The sequence below is a fragment of the Ascidia mentula genome, chromosome 1, assembly GCF_947561715.1.
Source record: "Ascidia mentula chromosome 1, kaAscMent1.1, whole genome shotgun sequence".
Lineage (NCBI taxonomy): Eukaryota > Metazoa > Chordata > Ascidiacea > Phlebobranchia > Ascidiidae > Ascidia > Ascidia mentula.
Genome location: NC_138566.1, coordinates 7,118,783 through 7,144,075, shown reverse-complemented (window position 1 = coordinate 7,144,075; position 25,293 = coordinate 7,118,783). Strand labels below are relative to the sequence as shown.

General features: G+C 43.4%; 2 protein-coding genes across 3 annotated transcripts in view; one reads left to right on the top strand and one right to left on the bottom strand.

Moving 5' to 3' along the window:
- The first annotated feature begins 54 nt into the window (after positions 1–54).
- LOC145899204 (COMM domain-containing protein 9-like) lies at positions 55–6,400 on the top strand. Its single transcript, XM_082987939.1, has 5 exons — positions 55–180; positions 318–483; positions 1,773–1,901; positions 4,810–4,898; positions 5,739–6,400. The coding sequence occupies exons 1-5, from the start codon at positions 130–132 to the stop codon at positions 5,844–5,846; spliced, it is 543 nt and encodes a 180-aa protein (XP_082844065.1). The 5' UTR covers positions 55–129; the 3' UTR covers positions 5,847–6,400.
- A 1,239-nt stretch (positions 6,401–7,639) lies between these two features.
- Positions 7,640–25,293, bottom strand: part of LOC145895206 (uncharacterized) — a 33,078-nt gene continuing 15,424 nt past the window's right edge. Inside the window, exons 3-12 of one of the 2 annotated variants that reach the window (XM_082983987.1) lie at positions 22,211–22,321; positions 21,987–22,142; positions 21,601–21,859; positions 18,397–18,527; positions 15,690–16,476; positions 13,299–13,351; positions 12,731–12,828; positions 12,329–12,437; positions 9,994–10,719; positions 7,640–9,803 (exon numbers count right to left, since the gene is read on the bottom strand). In XM_082983987.1, coding sequence (XP_082840113.1) covers positions 8,121–9,803; positions 9,994–10,719; positions 12,329–12,437; positions 12,731–12,828; positions 13,299–13,351; positions 15,690–16,476; positions 18,397–18,527; positions 21,601–21,859; positions 21,987–22,142; positions 22,211–22,321 — 4,113 coding nt within the window. In that variant the 3' untranslated portion in view covers positions 7,640–8,120. Of the gene's footprint in view, positions 9,804–9,993; positions 10,720–12,328; positions 12,438–12,730; positions 12,829–13,298; positions 13,352–15,689; positions 16,477–18,396; positions 18,528–21,600; positions 21,946–21,986; positions 22,143–22,210; positions 22,322–25,293 lie in introns of both variants that reach the window. The other variant, XM_082983979.1, reaches the window with a different exon arrangement.

The window sequence follows — 25,293 nt, the reverse complement described above, 5'->3', positions numbered from 1 at the left end:
TTGCTTCCTCTGCTGTTAGCGTATTTCACCATTGCAATGGATGACTGTTTCTTGAACACGGCTCACTTTGTGTTTCAGCCTAGTCTGTAGGTATCAGGTCTGTTTAGCTGATTCGTCTTGCATCAAGTCATGGGTGTCGACGAAACAAAAAACTTCGACGGGCTTCTGCATCTGCTTAAGGTACTTCAGTAACTTCTGCGTTCGTTTTTTGTTTGTACAGATTCGAGTGTGCCGTTGTATTGAAATGTAATATTCCTAGCTATAAAACAGCGTCAAAAATTAAAAAAAAAATAATTTTTTACTCCTTCGTTTTGCAGGCGTCGAGCAAAAAAAACGTTGTCGAAATTTGCCGCATGGTGGCGGAAGGGGGCAGACGCGTTGATATTCTCACACGAGTTCGGGAGGATCTCGATCTGTGTGAAAGCGAATCGGAGCAGTTGTTTATTGATCTCCAAAGGTTTCTCAAACAAGTCACATACCACGGTAATACGTCGTTATACAGGTTTGACGCACACTGTCTGCACGATCGAGTTTGATTTGCGAAAACCTTTTCTCACGCAACGCGGAAATATTCGTGCAAATTCGCATTTGATTGTTTGGTCTCAAAATATGTAAATTTTAAACACCTGGGAAAGGTTTAGTATGATATCGGTGTTTTTTTGACAATCGAACATTTTGCACTTACCAGTTTTTAAGGAAAGCCTAGTGTGCTTGTAGTTCATATCAGTTTTAAAGGAAAACCTGGTAAACTTTTTACTTATTTGACCACGAATTCCATATTCTGACACAAGCCATCTGCAAAACTCCAATGTTGCCAAGTAGGTGTTGCGTCATTTTAACAGATATTAAAACATGTGTGTTACTGTGACAACAGAATCGTTATCTCCACTTTTTTTCCATGTTTATGTTTCTGTTGCCATAAATCAAAATGTGCTATTTGATGAGAAATCAAGCAGTTTGTGATCGTGCAGTTGGTAGGAATTTTGAATGCGATTCAGTATTGTGTATTGGAGCGCTCCAAAACCTCACTGACAAGTTTTTTTCGGAGAAGTCAAGTCAGGTCTTGATTGCCTCCAAGGTGATTATTTTGATGTTGTGACTGGAGTCTTATCGCACAACTCGGCCTCATTATTGTAAACAAATACGCAAACGCTTTCCCAGAAATGTGAAGAATTGCCACAAAATTAGGCTTTTTTTCTAGAAGTCTCGTCAGCTTGCCTGCGGGCGTGTCATGTGTATCGGCGCAAACCGATCATCGGAAAACAATCGAATTCATTGCCGTAAACTTGGCTATTTTGCGTCCTTGTGGCTTGTGGTTTATGCCGTCGTTACAATAGGTTCGATATTTGTATGACTGCCGGGTTTTAAAACGGGTCGAACAGCTTTTTTTCATGCGTGGGAGCATTCCATTTCGTGGCAGGCAAAACAGATTTAAAACTATTTTTTTGATTATTGGTGATGAGTGTATAGCGTGATTCAGTGGTCTTAAATTTGTTTTGTAACGCTTATGAAACGAACAATGGGCTTTGTTCACCACTGCTCAAACCACGTAAGACGGCTGTAACTTTTACTTTTGCGATGTCTAAGAAAAGTCCCTTCCACGAAACTAGGTGCAGCGTGACGAAATTTTACGCGATAAAAAGGCGAGTTCTGCCGAATTGCCTGTAATGACCTTTTGCACCAGTGCTGGAACTTCCCCATATGACATATCTTCACCACATTTGCATGCAACCTGTGCCATTTTCTGTGTAACAACTTTGATCATCTTGCAGATATCGGTGACCCCGGCGCAGTGAAATTGATTCTTCCCGATGACTTTCACGCAAATTTGCGCGAACTACTCACCAAAATCGCCATGGATAATTCCGCGCGGTGGCGCTCGTCGGCTTTGTCTAACCAAGGTGAGAAACTGTATAATTGTACTATTGGCGATTCCAAACTGCTCTCATACTAAAGATATTTTTCCAAAGTACGTAAGCAACGATGTTTGTTCAGGGCTTCTTAGGAGCATGTCTCAAAAGTCTGCGGGAGGTCTATTTCTAAACTCAAAATGAATCTATTTTGGAGCTTTACGTTGCACATATCATGTAGCTCCTTTGTTTGGCTACGCACTGGTTGTCATAATTAGGTCAAGTTACTCTGTGCGACCCAAATCAGCTCCTTTTTATGTTCCAAGTCATTTCATTGGATGTTTGTATTTTTGTGAGTCATCTGTAAGTTGTGCAAAATTCAATTAGTTTCTCACAGGTGACGTACGTAACACATGATACGTTTCAAGTGTTGAAGGATTATCATTATTCCCAACGTGTCGGGAAATTTGCCATGTGCGCTTTTGAAAAACCCACGAAAATTTCTTCACGACTGCGTCAGTGCAAAATTTTGCCACAGTAAAAATGTGACAACAAGCACACAATATTTTGCTGTCGGTTGTTTTTTTAAATTGATCACAACAAAGCGCATAATTTACCCCACAAAAAAACACGTTACGTGTTATGTGTGATTAATCACCGCTTTCGATAGTTCATTAACACGTGCCAGATTAATCTGTTTTGACGCTGGATTGAATCCACACCGCAGTGCTAAATTTAGCACCAAGTTTGTTGTTGAGCTTACGCCACACGTTATTTGTAGCTAATCCTCTCTTCCAGGTAGCGCTTCTGTTTTGTTCAGGATGATTTTCATTTCTTTCTGGCCCGGCATTACTAAAATGGTTGGTTTTGTCTTGTACTCGTTGGTGTCAGAATACCAAATTTCAGATAAATGGAATTTGTTTTGGGGTATTCTTAAAAATCAATGCTGTTAACATTAAATATTCGAAGGGTGAAAAAAGTTGCTCACCGTAAAAGTCATCTATATAAAACCAATCTTATAGCAGTAAAAAATTGTCGCAAATATGTCAAAGTGGTCCGCCAAAACATGCTATTAAAAGTGGGTAACGAGCTGTAAAACCCATACCCAACGCCACGCCCCTTTTTGGTTATGACTGTTTCAAACAATTAGAGCAAAGTTCAACGCGTTTTGCCCCGTCAGCCCTTGGCTAATGAGTAACCTGATACTGCTGTGTGAATTGCAGCAAACTTGATTATGGTTGTCCTTGTCAAGAACGTCTGGGGTATTTACGGATTTACGGGAATTTGGCAATGATTCGCTTGTCCTACTCGACCTTTCGCCTAATTTAACCGTGCCTCCTGACAATGAGCGAAAACAAGTGGCTGTGTGTTTTTCATTCTGGGAATCATTTCCCCATTCTATTTCACTCGACATGACGGTTTCCCACTCTGATCCTTTAATATACCACAAACATGGAAATTTCTGGCAGGTTAAAATTTTCGTATTTTAGCTAGTAAAACTTTTTCCAAATAAAACGAAACAGTGAAAATGTGCAATTTCAGTCCAAGGATTTCGGTGCAGTTAAAAAAAACGCCTTCAACCGGCATGCAAGGCCCACATTAAAAAAACACGAATGCGAAAAAATGCGATTACACGTCACAAACGGCTTTATTGCGTCATAAGATCGCTCGGTCCATCGATCAGTGGCAGTTTCCTGGTAAGTATGGAGGCGCCATCTCCTCTCCCGATCTCGCCGTGTCAGCACGCGGTTTTCGCGCGTGCGTTCGAACGGTGGTGTGTTAAGTAAATGTTTGCTCACGTTAGCTTGCTTCCAAACCACCGAACTAATGCTCGTTATAATGGATATTCCAAGAAAGAAATGGTTTCTGAAATTGTAGTTCGATATCATGTGGTTGTGGTGTTACTCTGACGGCAGCTGTACAAACACAAGGGGCCATATTACAGTAAAACAAGATTTGGCTTCATATAAGTGTCCCAAAATGTTGGCGGCCGATTGGCAACATCGGTCAAGCGCCCGACCCCCATATACCAAGAAGAATACCTAATCAGGATTCGTGTCCAGGATATCCTGGGTTCAAATCTCGATGTGGTTAAAAAAATATACAAAAATGTTCCGTTGTAAATCAGGCACACATTAAAACTGCTGATAGCATTATTTAAAACTCCGTTGGCAAGAGGCGGGTACTATACACACTTGTTTCCGTGTATTGCATTCTGGTACCTAATTGTGTAACACGCCATGTTAATGATACCACTTAGCATGAATGATCTTACGCATACTGTGAGCTTGCGCTGTAAAGTGATTACTTTGGCTTATCTCATCAATGTTCCTCATCAGGGGATGAACCATAAAAATTCATATCGTAATTTCAAATCTCACTGGGAATAGATTTGTTACGGACATTTCCCAGAATTACAAACTTTCGCCTCGTAATCACTACTATACTTGATTTTAAACGAGCCCCAATTTCACCATTTTACGTCGTGGGTGTTCATTAAAGAGATTTTTTACATGATACAACATCCGTGTACACCACAACGTGTACATTCCGATTAATGCCTGATTAAACTGTTTGTTTTTTTAAATGACAAAAATTTTCTGGAGCGCAACATAGTCAATCGCAGCTGCAGTTTCAGTAAGACTTTATAACATTCATTGTTTTTTCATAGTTTGTGAAAGCTCTGCACAACCGATCCCGATAAATATCTTGCTAAGCCCATATTTGCAAAAGAGCAGTTGGATTTTTTATCATTCAATTTAGACATAAGACTTGCTCATTATTTCTGGACGAATATTGCCATCAGCTACACATTCTTTCATAATCTGCGACATCAAAATACTGTAGCACATAAGCGAATACATTTAAACCGATTTTTCGAATAAATTAAAAGGCTTGTTGCTTCAAATCACATATCAGTTTCTTTTTTTCTCAATAAGAAAATGTCATTTTTTTGCAGTGAGCTTTCCAAAAGTCGAAGACTTGTCGTGGAAGGTGGACAACAACGCCGGGACAACTGGGCAACCCACATGCAAGCTCAACATTAAGGTAAACACATGTGTTTATCCAGCAACGATACAAAAATTTGAAAAATTTGCAAAATCGCGCTGTAAAATTTGCAAGTCATGCCACGGCTGCAAGGGCGAAACAGTATTTACTGTCTGTAGCTCACAAAAACGTAAATGGGTTTACTGGCTCTACGCGCTATTGAAGTCTTGGGAGAAATTTTACCTTAATGTGCGATCTGTGTGGCTTCTTTATGGGCGTGCAACGGTTCGCATTGTCGTCTGGTTTTCGGTCAAATAAGGCGAAAGGTCGAGAGGGAATATACAACAAGCGAATCATTGCTAAATTCCCGTAAAAACCGCAGACGATCCTGACAAGGACAAACACTTTCGAGTCTGCCGCAAGTGACGCAGCAGTATCAGGGTTACTCATTAGCTTGGAACCGGCTGAGGTGGCAAAACGCGTTGAACTTTGCTCTATTTGTTGGAAATAGTCATAAGTAAGAAGAGTGGTGGTCTTGGGCAGTGGTTACCTACTTTTTATAACATTGTTCAGCGAACCACTGCAACTTTTACGTCAATTTGTCATAGCTAATAATTTTTTTTACTACAAATTTTTTTTTGCCAAATTGTTTTATGTAGATGTCTCTTACGGTGAGCAACTTTCCCAGCACCCTTCCAACGTTAGAAGTAATAAATGTGCGTTCACATGAACACTAGACTTTACTATTGACAACCGTTGTTTTGGAAATATGGGTTTAGCAAATTTTTTGTCGGTGTCACAACCAACATTACCGTAACCGTAGTTTGCTCGCGGTTACGGCGCAGAACTCCACAAACCATTCGTGAAAATCAAGTCTTAGGTTATGTGCTTGTTTTGCAGACAAACCACGACCGGGAAGTTAAGATTGAGATGAGCAAAGTGACTCTCGATGCTATGCTTGATTCACTGTCGACGATACGGGATCAAATTTCTTCGGTCGCTCCTTGAAAGCTAAAATTGTTCAATTTTCGTTCCCGCCATCTCCGCTTCTTCGGAGGATTTAATCTTAAATTGGACTGAGAAATGCGTCTTGATCAAATTCTAAACTTTTGTTCATCCACACGGAACTACATGTTGTTGGAATGTTGATTGTTTAAACATTATATGATGATTTCTTATCAATCCGTTTACTTCACCACGAAACGTAGTATAACTAAAACTTACCGTTTTAAATTGATTCAACTTCTTAAATTAAAAGTATTTTAAACACTTGCTTTATTGCGACCAATGGGTATCGTGTATGCTTTGTATGGAAAGATTTTTTTCCATATTCCCTGATCAACGACGAAGGCACAGGGTTTGGTTTTGCCAATGCGATCGAAAGCGTAAAACTTTTCATATTTGCGCACTATTTGATTTAACATGTAACTATGAGAAGATAGGTAATTTGCTGACGGCAATGTATGACCATCTATATCCCATATTGTCAAGAGGCGAAGGGTTATTAACCTTAATTATTATTTTCTTGTTTGTTTTTTATGTGTGGAATCGACTGTTTTATTTCAACATGTTTCATTTGGTTTTGAAAAGTGCAATAAATATTCGTTGTCATCACATTTGAGTTCGAATATTTGTATCTCAATGCATCATAGTAAAGGATTTGTTAAATAAGAGCCTAGTTGCCAACAGGCATCGTTTTTTCCATATGTTTTTGAATTATCAGCACCCTCGATGGGTTCAGGATTATTGCGAAAATAACTTCATTTTAAGAAGCCATACTTCTCTGAAAAGAAAACGCCATCGTGCAAGCATCAGGTTGTATGCAAAATATAGTCTATTAACCTAAATTTTCTGTGTATCGCGATGGAAACGGATTACAGCGAAGCAACGTCAAGTGCAAAACACGTCTTTTCGCCGAAGCATGGGCATATCTGATAAATTTGACACCCACGCTTTCCCCGAAAATGCTGTCATGTATTTTTCCCACCGCAAGGACCGCAAGGTTGCTGTGTTTTTAAGGAAATTGCAGGAGAAACGTTTTCCCCGCTTCAGTTCCTGCGCCAAACTTGCGTTTATGTTACGTCAAGAGTGCATCACTTTGCTTTTGGCAAAACTGTATTGAGGACTTTGGTTAAGCATCCATATCGTGTGTGCGGTTTTAACCCACAATACAGCGAGTACACGTTTATTTTTCGATACATTTTAACCCTTTCTGTAGCGTCCTTAAATGAACCGCGGAATTCCTTCGGCATTGGTTTGGACAAAAAGAAAAATTGACGACTAAAACGTGTTTCAATAATATTGTCAGGTCAATGATACAATTTTTTTTAACTACAGGCCACCATATACGCCATGAACAAACTCTGTTATCTCAATTGACAGGTCATTAGAAACTGTTACATTAAACAGTGGCTTGCTGCGTTGTTATGTCAGATGTAGCATGGAATACGATTTCTTTCTGCCACACAACACAATTTTGTTTGAATGTCAAAAACAACAGCGATTTTGTAACTGGAATGTATAAATACCCCAAACATGGCAGACGATTAGCGCCAGTGTTATTTTCGGCACTATTCAAAATCCTGATGCGAGATATCGATTTCCTAAAGTATCTCGGGAATTCTGCGTTGCACAACCATCCTGAATACTGAGGATATGTTTTTGGGCACCGGGAAACACGATCAATATCTGATCTTCACAACTAAACTATCCTGCACGAAAATCACGAAATGTTGATATATTCTGACAGATTTGTCGCACTTCTATTTCTTCCCACAAGAAAAACGAAAAGAGATCGCGGATCAGCGAACAAAAAACTCGGAAGGAAAAGAACGTCCTGGAGGCCGACGAGCGTCGCAAAGAACCTCCACCAACTAGAAGGAATAGGAAATCGAATAAAAATGTGCGCCCAAGTACGCGTTTGCGATCAACGGGAGGCAATCACAAATAAAATTTCAAATTTATAAGCGTTTTTTTTTCAGTTGACAATCGAGTTGATTCGAAACCGAGTGACGACATAAAGAATTGATCGCTGGTCGACTGTTGGAATGACGACTGGCTACACAGTGACTTGACGTCATCGAGGGGCGCATGACGTCACCACGGTATTTTGATCACTAGTGGAGAAGGGCGGTGCGTTCCTGTATGGGTGCGGAAATAAGAAAGGACGACAAACGCAATAATTGTCACAGGAGCAGCGAAAAGTAATAATAATAATAATAACAATAGCTGTCGTGGTGAACTGAAATAAAAAAAATGAGGGAAACGAGGGTGTTCGGGGCGTTACCGCCGCGCGTATGCGGCCGAGTAGAACGCGTTGGACATATCGGCCGAAAAATGAGGGGGCGCAGGCGCGGGGGCCGAAAATGGGGCACTGCGGATAGCTGCTGGGGCTGGAACACTGGTGAGGACGGCTGGGACGCCATAGCGGGCAAGTTCGTGAAGCATCTCTCCGTTTGCGATCGGCCCAAGTTTGGCACTGGCGGCGCTCGAACCAGCGACATCTTGCATGTGTCTGAGAGCCAATTGTTGTTGCGCAATTTGGTACATTTGCGCGACCGCCACTGCGTCCTGATGCACCGCCGGGTTGGCCAGCCTTGCGGCGCGGGCCAAATTGGAGGCTTCGGCTGCTTGGAGCTCTTGGTGGGTTATGAGGCGTGGGTCGAGCTGTTGGCGAATAATTGCCTCTTGCATAAGATTGTTGTAATGCGTTGTAGGCAGAAGAGTCGCTTTCATGGCCTCCTGGAGGAATTGGTCCAACGCTTTTTGCGAGCAATTCGGAGGTATGTACGAAAGCAGGGCGTTTGCAACGCCAGGCGGGAGAGCGGCTAATGATGCTCCGGCAACGCCGGGAATTGGACCGGGGTCTTTATTATGGGGCGAGCGGGGAACTGGCATTTGAGGAGGGGGTGGTTGGCGCTTCGGCGGCTCCTGGAACTCCGGCCTGCGCTGCATTTTGTAAGGGTCCCCGTGCGGTTGGCTGGGTTTACGGTCAGGCGGCTTCATGAAACTGTGCTGAACCTTGTGATGCTGTGGCTGATGCTGGGTCTCGGGCGATGAGTAAACCGCACGCGTCTTTACATCGGCAGAGGTGGTCAAGTGTTGCGGCGTGCTCCTTGGGTGTAGTTTTATGTTACCCGTTTCCGCCGTAAGACGATCGACAGTAAAGACACTCGAGAAAGGTTTCCGCGGGGTGGTCTCCGACTTCGTTTGTGGCGGAGTCCGAGGCCGCGGAACGTAAGGGATTTTATTCCTTTCGTATGCCGCGGCACCATTGGTTATAACAGGTCCTCTCACATCCACAGGTTTAGGTGGAGTTTGTCGAGAAGGAACGTCCCGATTGGAAGGGGCAGAATGCTCTTTTTGCTGCTGTCGATGGGTTGCCAGCATGCCGTTTGGTCGGTAGTAAGACTCCTTTCGCACGGGCGTAGCGGCTGGAGCAGGGGAATGCACTGTACGCTTCGGTGGGGATGCGGGCCTCATTCTTCCTTCGATCAGATGCCGGACGTTCGGGACCCCGTTCAGCGGGCGTTTGGGCTCCGAACGCTGGCGAACATCGGGTTTGATCACCGGGCGTTGCGATTCGTCCAAACGACGCGGGTCCACGAAACTGGGCCGGGGCTGTCTGGCCTCAGGAGGAATCCGCGGCACTTGCGACGAAACGAGAATAGATGCGTCCGTCCTCAAACCCAGTTGCACAGGATTCTTTGGAAGACGAAGTGTTTGTGAGTGGGGGACGAAGTAATTTGGAGATTTCATTTCCACCGGCCTGCGGATCTCATCGGGTTTTCGTTCATCCGGAGCCATCAGCTGACGAATGTCGTAGCGTCCACTAGGCGGGGCTAACGTCTGGGGCCTTGTTGTCAACTGGACCACTTCAGGGCGATGACGTTTTGGGCTTGAAGGTGATGAAGTTCGTGGGCCTGAGGCCACTGGTAGTGGACGGAGGTCATCGTGGGGACGTTTCTATAGGAAGATCGTCATGTTATTAACAACAAGTAAGATAATTACAGCAGTCAGAACAGCAGGGTACGTCAAAAAGTTCAATAAGGGATTTTTTTATAATGATGATACGCAAACAAAAGTTGCCTATATTAGCGTGTAAACATTTTAAAACGATCATGCAACGTGTGAAAAAATCAAATTTGACACGCACCTGTAATCTTGTCCGATCTTGTCCAGGAGAGGAACCGACAGAAGACGACGGGGGCTTCGTCAAATCGATATTTGCGACCACGGGTTGCTTCTCGTGGACTGCGCTGAGTTGCTCCGGCATTGGAGCGGAAGGTTTCGACTTGGTGGGAACAAAGGGGGGAGGAGCTTTGGACATACGTGGACAGAAGTTTCTTGTTGGTATGGAAACGGAACGTGGGCTTGTGTGGTCGTTTGGGGGGTATTGTTGGTGTGGCGCTCTGTTGGCACCGACAATGACTGAAGCGCGTGCGTACTTTGCCATGCCATATTGTGACGTCGGCAGCGGTCCCGGTGACGTCACATGAGTGGCATTTTCCCGCGGGGTGACAATAAACGGTTTAATGCTCTCCTTATTGTCATCGGCTTTTTTCGGGCAAGAGGCGGATAAATCCTCGGGTGACGTCACCTTGACGTCATTGTTGCGATGCTTCATTAGTTCTTGGCCAATGACGTCGTGCGTCAGAGTTTGGAACTTGACAAATGAAGAATGGTTGCTTGCCGGCGTTGTGTATGACGTGGTTTTATCGCTAACCAGAGACTTTTTCTCCTCGGCCTCCTCGTCGCCTTGACAACCGTTTTGTTTTTTCGCCATCTCAGCTTTGCTTTTGGCGCCGTTGATGAAGTACGACTCGCCGTTGTAGGCACGCTGAACGATGGTATCGTTGTCCTCGTCGTTGGCAGCCAAGCGCTGTGGCAATAGAAACTCAATTTAGGTGATGAATTTCAAGGTGTGGTGTTAAACGTAATAAGAAAATTGTTTTTTTCACCCTGAATCCTATAACGCAGAGGTGCAGACATGGGACGTACCAGGTTTCGATAACAACCGCAAAGTAATCAATTTTACTCTGTTCGACACATCGCACTTCGAAGCTGACCTTTCGGTTGTTATGGTAATAAAAATGTACTTTTCGTTTAAACATATAAAAAGTGAAGAAACTAATTCGCGAATTTTAGGTAAATTTGTTTCTATAAAACGTAATTTTGTGTGCGCTGTGATACCACATTGTAGAGGGACGCGATTGGAGCTGAGTATCAACGACATAACGGTGAAGCTTAGGGAATCGCCGGCTCGACGTGAGGCAGGAATAAACAAGAGGAAGCGTGGCTCGGCGGCGCCAGCCTAAATAACACCTTCGAAATCGCGTGTCACAAGTTCAAGGCTACACAGCGGCGGCGGGATGAGATTTCGCGAAAAGGCCGCAATAATTGGTCACGACGCGCTTCTCAGAAGCGCGGGAATAATCAGGCTTCGATGACCATGAACGCTATTTTTGTTGCCGCGTTGTCACGACTCGTCTGCAATATCGCCTCATGGCCTGTCGCGACTCGGTTGCGGTGAGTGAAATTGTACCCGGTTGCTATAGAGTTACCATATGCACAGGGACGTCGGTTTCGCTTTTTGGGATACGGTTTTCAGTTAATTCCGAGCCACGTAGACCGTAAAAAGTAAAACAGAATTGAAACCAGATCTTTGCCACCGATACACGGGTGAAAATCGTATTGATTTTTGTTATGTTTTCCAGCATGCATCGTGCGCGGCTTTCATCAAAGCGATTTCAGTGCGTGTAACCGTGAAACTAATCCACGAGTATGACAGTATAAACTAGGTTAAAATTATTAATTCTTATTGCTGAGCACATTTTCCAATCCGACGCATGGTTTTACCGTCAGACACGAATCGACCATAAAAACATACGTCAAGCGTGAAGCATTTACAACGAGCGTTTTCTCCGGTGAAATCAACATCCTGGATATGGTAAAAATAAGTTGGCAAAACCGAATAGCCAATTTCCACAACATATTTGTGCGATTACTTACTGCGGCTACGTGCTTAAAACCTACGCGCCAGCACACACTACAAATTCAAGTGTTCTTGTTGTGGTTCGGTGCCAATCGCGCACGCGCCCACCGACTGTTTACGCGTAGCTTCTTCTAAGAGGTATGATGTGTGTTTAAGCTGTTTGCACTTTTACCAGCTGTTATCGCAAACCCGGGAATTTTTTACAGATATCATTGCTCTGGTTGCGGGCAGTTTACTGTTTTTTTTCGATCAAAACATGACAAGGCTTTTATGCAACATCATAGTGTCTTGGCATAAAAATTGTGGGCTTGTACAGTATGGATTTTGTGTACTTTGTTGATAATTTTGCGGCAAAAATCGATGAAATCTCCTTAAGTTCCGAGTCAAGGTAAAAAAGCGAATCTACATTGCAAATGAACGGCATACGACTTGGTTAATCACTAACTTCCAAGCGCATTACAGAACAACTGTATGTGTGGGATCGCAGTTAGTTTACCTCATTGCCGATAGCACTGTCGTCACTTCCGCTGTTGCGCTGTTCCCTCGTTTCCGGTTCTTTGTTGCGCAGTTGTTGCCGCAGATACATTTCAAAAGGCAGAAGGAGTCTACAAAGCACAACAATATTCATGTAATTCCAAATGAATGCGAATGTTACATCGTAAAGTGGTCAATTCTCCACATGTAGAATCAACACTAGTCTATTTTTTAAGGTTAATCAGACCGCGATCGCGCTTTAACATTTAACTCTGTACGTGGTTATAACAGTCAACAAAAAAGCTTGTTTCGCTACAATTGGCATTTTAGGTTTTCAGAACTGCCAGAATCCGGGCGTGGAAAAACAAAAGGTCAAATATTCGCTCGACATCCCTTGCCACGCACACTTGAATTTGTAACTAACCTTTCAAAATGCTTTCTGGTACACGTGGCAGCGCTGGTGCAGGACGGGTTGCCACCCATACGATCGTACACATGCTTCCATAAGCGTTTCGCGGTAACCTGCGAGTCAACATAGTGTTAATGTGTGTAGGTTTGGATGCGTTGTAGTCGATATACTAATCCTATACACCACAGCTACAATACCAGTCAGCCTTAAACAAACAAGCACAGAAGTGAAGCCTGAATAAGCAATGTAGTTGCGACAATATGTGGATTATTTATGTTTGTCGCTTTGGATACGGTGCATTAAGTAGCTGGGATAAAAAATTATGGAAACCGCGCTATATTAAACAAACTCCAAAACAACGACTTGATCGAATTAATGCAACAGCGAATTTCTCGTGCCTTGAGCCTCACTGTACTGTATATTGCTACCAAATATAAAACAAAGCGAAAATAGCCGTCTGTAAAGTGCAACCGAGCAAACAACTACATTGTCACAGTTAGTTTAACTTAAACTCTAGTCTAAACACGAATTCGATCGCAAACCAAGCCCGCTGTACCCTTTATTCTGATGTTAGGTGACTTACCATATCGTATCCTCCATACTCTTGTGAGAGTTTGAAGAACGCCCAAAGATCGACTGCGAAAAAAAAGAAATTGTTACAATAAATGTTAACTGCGGTTTCGCGTTATATTCCCCACTGTCTTTTCAACCTTCAGTTAGGCCTGAATTTAGTTTAAAGTCGCCGAGGAATTTTGATTACATGCAAGGGATGCAAGGAATTATTTGGCCACAGAATCCAGTGAGCCCCTTGCACGGAGTAATAAATAAACAATGAATCATTGAAAGAAGAAACAAACTACGGAATGAATAAAAAACATGGCAATGTTGGGCCATTGTGCTGCGTAAGTATTCCGATTGCAACAACTTCAATCCATTTGCATTGATGTCGTAACAGTAAACGTCCTAGTGTTTTTTTTTTCTTCTAGCAGCAAATTAAGATAACTTTTCAGTTCAAACACGTGTTTAATAGAAATGAACGCGGATATGTGCGTGATGAAGGGGGTGGAAATGCCGAGGGACATGGGAGAACGTCCCTGCAATTCGGTCGCACCCCTTCTATATGCTACCGCGATCTATTCCACAGTTTTCGGCGAAATTGTGCGAATAGTCAGGCTGTCGACGGCACGTTTGTAATCGCAGAACAATGCTCAGGGAACGGGGCGCATGATTCAGATCCGGGAAACAAGCATTGTACGGTGTTGCTGTCGCGCGGGTTTAAGCTACCAGCACAACATCTGCCGCGGTGTCGTAACGCGGTTTGTGCCTTGCTCACGAGTACCTGTTTACACCGGTGCAGGTGCACGCTGCATGTTCTGTTGTTTTTATTTGTGTTATTACAAACAGTATTCCTGTTTCTCCTAAACGCATCATTTGGTTGAAAATAGTTTGGGTATTGTGTGGTTAATTGCAACGTAGCGGCTTTAAACAACAAATAAGCGGCCCGTATATATCGAAAGTGCCCATGTATCGGGGGATTTGCGACCCGCTGTTTAGCCCACAGTTGGGCATTAATCAAAACATTCGAATTATAACGTTTAAATATTGTAGCACTAAAAATACACACTTGGCCTTCCCTTTAAAGCAGGCTTTTAAAGATGTTACCCGGCAGCGGAAATATGTTTGCTACACTCCGCGGCAACAAAAAAAAAGAAAAGCAGGGGTTTATTTGCCGCACGATCAAGCGAAAGAACGCGATTTTGCTCCAATCAGTGACGACGATAACACAGCACAGGATGACTCTTGTTCACAAACATTTCAGCACGTTCAAAAACATTTGCCCGTTCTCCCAAAACTGTGCCACGCCGACACGCACATAACTGCATGCACTGAGGTAAATTTAGCTTTTAGGCGGTCAGATTCATGTAATGCATTCATTTCGTAGACGTACAGGTGCCTGTATACCTACTTCAAGCCAATTAAAAAAGCCAATGTTACGAAACTTGACCAACACCGCGTGCGCGGTGGAATGGCATATGTTATTGTCAGGATGAACATCGAAAATTGAACTTTTTTGTTTTAAATTGTATTTATTGTCGGTGGTTAGATTTGATGAAGCTCTCATCATAAATTTTCATAAATCTTTCTTATAGCGCAGCAGCGTGTTTTGCCAATGGAAAACAAACTTCAGCAGCTGGTTAAATGACCTTCACTTACCATCACACCTTTATCTAATACAGGACGCGAATATGACAGATTCCTGATAGCACTGTCCACAAAGTAAAACGCTCGTATAAAGGTCACATATTTCCACAAATTTGGCGTGAAATACCAATTGCGCAATCCGCCCCCCTCGAAACTGTCATAATGTGGCGATAACATCGAATTCGATCGATATCAAAATCAGATCGCGATTCGGCACTGGGACATGATGTGACTGAACATGCATTCGATTATTGTCGCCACTGCTTATCAGACGATATAGACTCGCATAAAATTTCAAAATTGATTTGCAGCAGACAGCGCCTGCAGGCTGCCGTCGGCGCGAATGTTTGGCCATTATTTACCCAAAAGGAAATGTCGCAAATTTTACTTCTTTCAGCAAATTTACTCAAATTTACGATTTGCGAAGAAAAGCAACACGAACGAGCGAAATTAATCAGCAAGGCAGTTGCTTTGACCGCCTTCACCTCGCAGATTTATCACTGGGCTACAGCAAGACATTCTCACCATCAAAATGGCGGAGAAACCGACACAAGTGGTTTCATCACAGCCTATTCGGTCGAAACTAACTTTCACAGTTCACACTACAGCGGCGCTGTCATCACACTTTCAATTTTTGTTTGCTTGTCTAATCTGTCATACATTACGCACGCTGGCGTAGTGTTTTTAGGCCACTGATTTTGTAGCACTAACGATTTTACTAAACTGAGCTGTCTTTAAAACATATTACTAACTAAGATGCAAGTCTACTTACGTTTCTTAAATCCCAGCGACGGAATCCGGCCGATCGGGGTGCTGCGCTTGCGCATGAACTGGTAGAGCTTGTCGAGAAACGCCGTCTTGTTCTCCGGGATTCTTCCGTCCATGAGCCCGTGCAAGTACAGCTCGGCGCTCGGGCTCGGCGACGAATTGCGGTTCTTATCCTGTTCGTCGGCAGACTGGTTTAAGAAGTCGATTGGCGACGCCGAAGTCGATGACGATGCATATGCTTCGTTGCTTGGTGTCGACGACGCAGCCGAACCAGCCGGCGAGGGTGCTTTTGGTGGAGTCGACGACGCGACGCCTAACTCAGCACAGGGACTTGAGCTGCGAGACGAGTTTGCAGAGCTCGACGCCTTTTTCTTGCTCGCTCCCGAGTTACGAATTTCGCTATCCAAGGGCTTGTGGTTCTCGATTAAGCTGTTCTGAATCGCAATGCTCAGTGCAGAGGCAGAAGAACGCCGACCTGAACGTTTCCTGGCCTTCGTTTTTCTTCTACCCGATGCGTTGCCTTCTATAGCCGATGACGATTCGGCTACTACATCCACAGTCTGCGCTACAATGGCGGCGGTGATGTAACCGCGGGTGTTCGGTGAAGCCGGTTCTGATTCTTTGCCTTCAACGGGCGTCGGGGTGCGTACAGGCGTGCGGCGAGTTCTCTTTGACGATCGAACCAAGATTGGCGCGAAATGATCTTCGTAGAGGAGAGTCTGCGGCGATTTTCGCTTGCTTCTGCGGCGGCTGCTACTACGGCGAGTCGGGGTGGTCGCGTCGACCTCGAGCTGCGTTTAAACGAGATACCGCGGTTACGGAAATGCACACATCACGATGCCTGCGCGCCTCGCTCCAGAGACAAGTCTTGGAGCGGCGCGAGGAGCAGCGTAGGTTTAACGTCAGGTACAGCGATTTGGCATCTTGCGTTGTACAAACCGCCTTGACGTTCGTACAACACTTACGGCGTCGATTAAGTGCGGTTTTAACATTGAACCAAGCAACAGGAGTTCGAACTCGGCGACGATCCACGTTACATGAAAACAACATTAGAAAGGGCAAAAGGTGTTTGTGCAGATTTTATCGGTTCCACACTGCATGAGCACAATATCAGAACATGATGCTGCTCTACATTATTGGGACAAAACAAAGATTCCGCACAAACTTTATTGTGTGTGTTTGAAGAAATAAGTTAAAGTACCACAATTGTTTGGTGCAACATATATCGTATGCGATGATGCCAACACATTATCCCACCCCAAAAACGCTAAAATCGTTTTTTACCATTCCGTGTTTTTTGAAAAAAGAGGCCGAACTTTCGATTTTGATATGAACGATATGTGGTCACGGCCTTCAACAAAGAAGGTGCGATGCGACGTCATTTTCGTGATAGGATCAGGTTCAGATCTAGCGCCGCGCGATTACGAAGCGATCGAGGATGCGGTGATCTCCTCTAGTCTCGCTTCTGGGAAAGCGTCGTCGAGCCGTGTGGATTCGAATTCTCGGAAATCTCGCGAGACTTTAAGCAAAACAACACGAGCGGCAATCGAGGAAGGGAAAAAGGCGACCACGCGGTCGCGGATACTTTCTCGCGTTCTCTCCCTGATGCGCAGGATTTTGAATAATTATTTACTGTTGTCGCCGAAGTTCGACGCTGAGAATTTTACCAGGTTGAAGTTATGGTAAATCATTAATGATTAACATGCCCTTGTGGAGCACCCGCCGACGTCGTTGTGGCTCATATAGTTGGCTGCAATTCTGATAAAGTTTACCCTTTTCCTATTTAAACACTGCTACCTTGGCGCAGAAAACAATGGGTCGGCGTTACAAACAGCATCACGCCTCCATTGTGTTTTGCAATAAAAAGCTTTACGGTTATATTTTTCCAATATTTGCATGCTGTATTTACACATTTAGGTCATTAATTTTTGGTAATTTAAATATATTTTAAAAGTTACATCAAAATGTTTTCGAACAGTTTTTACATGTAACTGTGCAAAAAAACACATGACGATTTTTTTTTAACTGAAACACAAACTACGTGCACAGACGTGTCTGCAACCGTCCTTATTTCAACGGGAAAAATACAGCCACATGCGGGTGACACTCCTGCGTGCATCTCACGTGCGGCGACACATACTTGGAAAACGTTGCCCGCGAGCGACATTCAGAAACCCGATCTGCGATGTCGGGTTGTGGATGCGATTAATGTCGTTGTCGCGGTCAGGTAAGCGAGAGGAGAAACTGCTTTTCGTGATGCGAAATTGGACGAATTCGCGGAAAGGCTCAAGAGTGTGCCGTGACGAGGCGCGGGAAAATATGTGACGGAAAGCCGCAGAAAGAGCAAGCGGCAACCGATATGGATTATTGCAGCCGCTGTAAATTAACCTTCCCTGTTGCGCCCCGTTGGGACGCTGAACGTAGTTGATTAACTAAGGTTTACGAGTAACGTACACAGACGTTAACAAAAAAGTGCAATGCTAATCAATTTTTTAGCTAGACTTGTCATTTAGAAAGGAAGTTCTCTGTTTTACAACTAAGTTGACAGTTTTGTTTGGCCACTCAATTTAACTAATCAACAAGGAACTCGCAAACGGAAAGTGTTGCAAAAAACACATTTAGCCCGAAATCAACGACAAATCAATCGCAATTTCACACCGATTTCGTAAAAAAAACATCAATTTAGTATCAACAGTAACAAAAATGTATACCTTTACTAAGTCGACGGGACTGTCTGTGTTCCTCCCGCGAGGGTTGGAGTTGGCTGATTTTTTACCACCCTTGCATCCGATAATTCCATTTCTCTTCGTTCGCTTGCGAGGTCGACCCTTGAAGACAGGAGCTGGAGAAAAAACACACAATGCAACACATTAAATGAGTGAATTGAATCAGCAGTGCAACATTTACTATTCCGAAAATTCGTCTGTTTGCAAAACAATAAAGTAATTTGGATCAGTTCGAACCAAGTTCCCCTGACAGGCTGTCGATCGCGCACCATATCACGATATGTATTTCTATGTTAATTCAAACACAGTGGTCATGCAGTGGTCACAGCTCAGTTTGTTGGTATTTAGTAAAGTATTTCACAGAAAATTCGTGTTTAGAATTAGTGATCCACCGTAGATTTGTTTTGGCAAAAACTTTAATCAACCGATATCGGCTGCAAAGCTGATCATTCAATTCAGCATTAGATTCAAAGGAAATCGCGTGCGGAATTTTTCGATTGCGCAACCGTATCGCGTTGCACGCTTCCGACGAAATGTGTCAACAGATTTTGAGGACTGAGACGACATCAATTGTTCTACCCAAACATGTGGTTCCTCGTGTTCCGTAACAGCAGCGAGATCCAGTAAGCAAGTAGCATTGACGCGAAAGCGACCAACAGTAAAGTCGATGTTTTTAACTGTAAGAGCACAATACAACCGCGTCGCGTGCCTCGCGATTCCTGGAAAGGGATCACGCCTTTTCAAGGGAAAATCTAGCGTCGCCCCTGAGTGAATGCAACTGTTTCCTGTACACGCGAAACGAAAAGGAACATCTCGGGAACATGCTGCAATCAGCGCGAACCGAGCGGCGCGCGAGCTACGGGGAAAATACACGGAGACGCGCAAGCCTTGCGGTTTGTCCAATTTGTGGGGAGAACAAAAGATTGATAGAATAGGGGCTGCAGGATAGTGAGTCCGGGCAAAGACGCATTTTTTCGGGGAAAGCGCGTTTAAGCATACGTGATATTCTCAAACATTCTACAGCTAAGTTGAAACTAAATATATGGACGTGTTTAATTTTGCACAAAAATCGCTATACATAAACAATGAATATGATTATATAATGCCAAACACGATTTCGTCAAAATCCACAAAAATTACAAGCTGACATGGCACCTTTTAACCATATCCAACATGAAAACAAGAAAACCCGTCGAAATTACCACATTTATATATAACGCCATCTAACCACAACTTGCTCCAGGGGTGCCAATTGCCAACAGCGAAAATTGAACGAACTTCACGGGACCAATTCGAAAATTTTGACAAATAACAGCCGTTCGTCGGCACTTCTTCCTGTAGCTCGCGGCAACGCAGAACAGCGCGGACTGTTTTGGTAAAAACACACAAAATGCGCTCCACATATGGGTCACGTCCCATATATGAGAAGTCGTGTTTTTTTGCTAGTTGGCGCTATGGACGGTCGAAACAAGACCTTTGTGATTGCGGAGGTCAAACAGGAGATTACGCTCGACGTGTTTTCGACCGCATGCATTTCCATAGGGCAACTCGGATTTATTGTGTCGAGTTTAAACACGTTTTGTTCGGTCATTTCTTGTTGGAAGTGCACCGAACTTTGATTAAATGACTGAGGAAAAAACTGTACTTTTTGTGTGCTGATCTAGTTAATAAATCACATTTGATAAGATTTGAACCAGGATAGATAATTGACTGTTATACATATTTGTCATATACCTAAAACCTATAAAAACGCATATGTGTGTGACATACGTACAAAAAACTAGGAATATTGTTCTTCTCACAAACAAAAAATTTAAAAAAGGGGGAATCTCCAGACAGCTTTATAGCCAACAAAAAGTTAGTGTTGAATTTTCTTTTTGCCTAGTTCTATGTCACAATTTTATGTCAAAAAAGTAGTTCGTCGGACTTCGTTTGTACAGACACGCATGTTTCGCCTTCTTGTAAAGGCGTCGTCTCACAAACAACCTCTTAAAAATAAATCGACACCAACGCGTCTCCGGTGCTTATTAGTGTGAAAAACACACAAACGTTGGAAGCTTAAACACCTGAAGCACCAACCGATCCACTTCGTGCAATCTTTAGGCCGTGTAGAAACCCGCACTGAAATAACTTCCTGCCGGATTCCAGGTATTTCGACGAACGACGGCGACGCCGCCGCCGGCCAAGTTTCGCACTTTTTCGGCGTTTTGAGAGGTTTACAGAACGTGAAATGGCAACGCGTTGTCCGAGACAGGAGGATTGTATAAAACGTGTTGACACGCTTTCAGTCGAACACAGGAATTCGATTTAACCGCCACATAAACGGACTAACACGTTTTATTAGAGGGAATTTTGCAATTTGGATAATTTTGTGGCGTTTGAACCTTTAACTGTTGAGACTGGTGTGAAAATAACGGCGTAATGTGTACAGTGATTTGGGTTGCATTTACCGAAACGAGTATTTCGCTTTCCACAAATATAGTGATAAGTCGCACGTTTTTAATGCTTAAACTACTGGCGTTTTGCTTACTTTTCATGACATTAGGCGAAGAGGTTGTTGACAGTTCAATGCATTTTTATAGGCCACCGCCACAAACCATTAGAAAGAAAAAATCCAAGTAAAAACAGGTGCAAACTCCCTACTTAATCGACAAGAACCACACAGGTCGCGCCCAAACAGTCAATACACTTACGCGTGGTTTGCGAGACGGAAAAGTTATGCGCCGTTCAATCCACACCTACAGGTCACAACCTCACAGACGACCAAACAAATTACTACCATTCCCAGAGCGTCAACTTTGAGGCGCGACTGTGCGCTTGTGATATTCTTGCGGTTCGGCGAAAGGTTATTTGAAAAGGGCGCTTATTATCACTCGATGGCTACAAGTTGTGACCTTTGGGTTACCGCATAGACGCTCATAAAAAAAATTTGGTTTTCACAAGCAGACCAAGTAATTGCTTGAGTAAAGTGCACTGCTTTGTGTGTAAAATATACATAAAGCTGTTCGATTTTTCCTCATTTTAAAAAAACGACGAGGGTTTAGACAACGTTAAAAATGTACATCGACGACATAGGAAACGCTAGGTAGCGCACTTTAAGCCAGAAAACGTTTATATATATTTAGTGCACTGTTACCAGATCGACCGTTTATTTAACAAGTTCACGCAAATATTAAAACCACAACTCACCTAGTTCTTCGCATATTAAGTCGTGCTCGAACAGCTGGGGGTACTCGAACGTGTCCCTACAGAACACCACCCTCGCTTTTGGGTTGTCCGACGTCACCACCCCTAAAGCCCTCAAAATGGCCTTTGCTCCGGGACGAGAGCGCCAATCAGTGCCCGATTGCTCGATACGCCTCATCAACGCCTTGTGGCGACAGTAGGCATTCATGCTCAGCATGATTACGTCAGCTTTCTGTCTCTGCGGTTCACAGCATTGGGTCGCCTGGACATTTTTTGCGGGGTTTGGGTCGCTCGCTTGTCCCCCGTCCGCACGTAATTTTCCCGGCGTGTGTGAGTTTACGCCGTTTTCTGTTGAGAACAATAATTGTTTAAACCGAATCAGAATGTACATTTGATTTGACAGGACAACGGCGTGACGTACTTGATGACATCATCAGGGCGCGTTTTTCAGCGTTGATGTCTTGCAGATTGACGCACGAGTGTAACATGGCATACCGGTGGAGAGGAGCACCACACAGGTAATTGAAACCGCCGTTCTTGGGAGGCTGTTAACAGGAAAAACACCGATAAGTTTAAAGAAGAGCCATCAGCATTTATAGAGAAGTGAACTTACCGGGGTGAGTAGTAGGGGACTGCCGTAATTCCATTCCGACGGCTCAACGATCCATGAAGCGAGGTCGCTGGTACGCATCACTATTTTGTCTGACACGGCAAGCATCTCATCCTGCGCAAGAACACAAATATTGTGATGTTCTGAATACTTGGACCGAAACCCATCGCGAAAAAACGGACGTGGATTAGGCGCCAAAAATATCCTGACATCGTGAGCGTGCGTGATGGCGTGGAAAGGCCAACATTATTACTAAAACAGCGCGTAATGTGAGCAACACTTTTGTTAAACTGGGAAAATTAAGACTCCTACACTTCCAAAGCTTTTGGCAAGTTCGTGCACTTGTAGAAGTCTGGTGTAACCGTTAATAAATTCGCTTGTGCCCGACTTAAATTTTTTACAATAAATCGTATGTGTTTTGTTCAGACTGTAAATAAAATTAAGTCAAATGACAAACGATTTCTGTTTAAACGAGTGTTCAAGTGTCTGAAATGTGTTGACCACGAGCGAATACCGTTCTGCGAGTTCGGCTCAATAATATTTACACAAGGTGCACTTTTCCCCTCTTCGGAGAATAATGCCGCAGTCAGCCAGCTCGTAATCAGAGAACAGAGAGAAGAATTTCGAGTAAATCTAGTTGATTATTAGTGTCCTTTTTTAATCGACCCGACGTGACAAACGCGGAATCGAAATTACAAGCAGAGCCAACCTGCGGCCTGGATAAGAGGTGTTTACGACGTACGAGCGACAATCGCGATTCTTGGAAGCGATTTGTGGTTAAGTGGCAACTTCCTGAAAATTGGGTGCGGCAATCCAAGCAAAATAACAGGAAATTGGGCCGCAGTTCGGTCGTTAACAAGCACAGACGCAACCTCGAAGTTACTTAGGGCATTTGTAGGTGTGAAAAGTGTGAATTTTGTCGGGCAACCGCGCTATAGTGTTACATGGTAATGATGGTATGACTTTCTAATTACCCCAGACAGAATGCGAGGTAAAGAGAAAAACGCCTTTGACAGCCCCAAAAAAGTTCAACCGATAGAGGACGGCATACATCACGTTTCTGAACGTAGCAATTTTGCACGAGTTGCACGAATAAAACTTTCCTTCCGCCACCGGAACAACTTAACACCCGGGGATTTCCCGTATGACATACCGCTGTCCTTCAGGCGATAAAAATGGTCAGGCGTATATTTCAACAGAAAGTCGTCATAGTTCGACTAAGTAAAGCCTTTTTAAATCAATCTGTTAGACAGCTCTTTGAAAGATGCTAACTTACACACATATTAAATACTTCCAAAGCAAAGACACGCTATGTCAAAATGCTGAACAATGCACAATAACACAAGTAGTTTAGTCAAGTCAACGCCTGAAAGTCTTAATTACACGGACAGTAATGAAAAGTTTTAAACATTCAACACGCATTCCGAATTTTCTTCCTAGAAATTGACGGGGTACAACGCCCTTGTAATCGAAGCCCGATTTCGACCACAGCAAAAGTTAATTAAGCCGCCTGAAAGCAACTCGTTCCACCACGTTCGGCGGTTAATCGCTCCCACAATTTGGTTCAACTGATTGTTTAAAAGAAACACTGTCACGTTTCGATCAATACAGGAATCGCAATTAGACGAAAATAGAAAATTTGACTCGGCCAAAATACAGATCGAAGTACCGGCAAACGGTTTGAACTGTGGTGAATATACAAGCAAGATTTATTCGTCTAAAAATGATTAATATGCGCTTGCGATTCAAGATGCAAGCTAGTCGGTTGAAAGACGAAAAACTAGTTGCAATCCAAGTACCACGTCACCTAGCGATTGGTTCAGTCAGAATTCAAATTACTAGTGATGGCGCCAGAGAGCGTGGGTCACGAAGCTTGGGGTCGTTAATTTTATTGCCATATTCAAAACCAAAGATGTTTTTTATACGCTGCAGGAAATTGTACAAAAATGTAAATTTTGGTGAGCGTTGTCACTCGCATCGGAGACTAATAACATGCCCAAAAAATAAATTTGAAAAGTAACGTAAAATCGTATGAAATATTTTATTCAATGTTTTTCGACAGTGATGTGTGCAAAGTTTCGCAACTACAGTTGGGCTAACAAAGTTACATTAAAAGAACGCGCGTAATAGCATTTTCGTTTGCAGAGCCTTCGGGCAAATAGTAAAAGATTTCCTTAATAATCAATAATTTTTAATGACAGATTTGTACCAGGGAAAAAGGAGGCACTATTGTTTTGATTCAAATGTAATCGTAGGAAGGTGCTCTGGTAAAAAAACAAAAACGACCATTAAATATACTTGCTACATGGACAACCTCCCTTACACCACAATGTAATCAACGGACAAAACGAAATCAACGCTGCGACATCGCACGCTTTGTGACGCAACAAAGGCTATTCAGTGGACGGAAAAATAAACACCGCGCAACAGTGAGAACTCCTGGAGAAAAAAGAAACAACCCAGGAGGGAGGGAAGGAGCGCTCCTACCTTACAAGGGTTTGAGTTTTTGCTGTTGAATAAATTGATCGGCCTTGGTGAATTTCATTCGGGGTTGTCGATTTCAAACGGCTTTTGCGGAAATTGTTAGGAATTGTTGGCGCGGAAGTAATCAAGTCAAGCATTCCATGACAATCTTGCGTCACAATGTCACCAGTTTAGCTTTTTTCAGATTCGATAAAACAAAACCCCAAAAAACGAAATCAAAACTATTTTGGCACCTTCATCAGCACGTATACAAAAAACCGTGTTGTAATCAAAGCGTGCTGAGGATACCACAGCAGAAGTCGTTAACGTCACCACTTCCGTTTGCATGTACATAAATTATGCAGCCGCCAGGAGACAAAATCATAGTGTACAAATTGTAACATGACATCATTTCACACTGCGCTGTCCTTACGGTAACATGAGCCCCGGAATGTGCATGATCTTTTCAAACAACTAAACAGCATACATAAATTATGCCGAACAAGATTCGTTTCAAAATTCTCCCAATGAAAACTTGACAACAGTGTAAAACATTGGTTTTGACATGGGAATAGATTTGAGGGATAGAGAAACGTCGTTTAAATTAAAATTTTCATCCAACA

Excerpts from the sequence above, each read along its gene's own strand:
- LOC145899204 (XM_082987939.1), top strand. The coding sequence starts at position 130 with ATGGGTGTCGACGAAACAAAAAACTTCGACGGGCTTCTGCATCTGCTT. Across the intron at positions 484-1,772 it reads CAAACAAGTCACATACCACG|ATATCGGTGACCCCGGCGCA; the intron begins GTAATACGTCGT and ends ATCATCTTGCAG. Across the intron at positions 4,899-5,738 it reads CATGCAAGCTCAACATTAAG|ACAAACCACGACCGGGAAGT; the intron begins GTAAACACATGT and ends CTTGTTTTGCAG.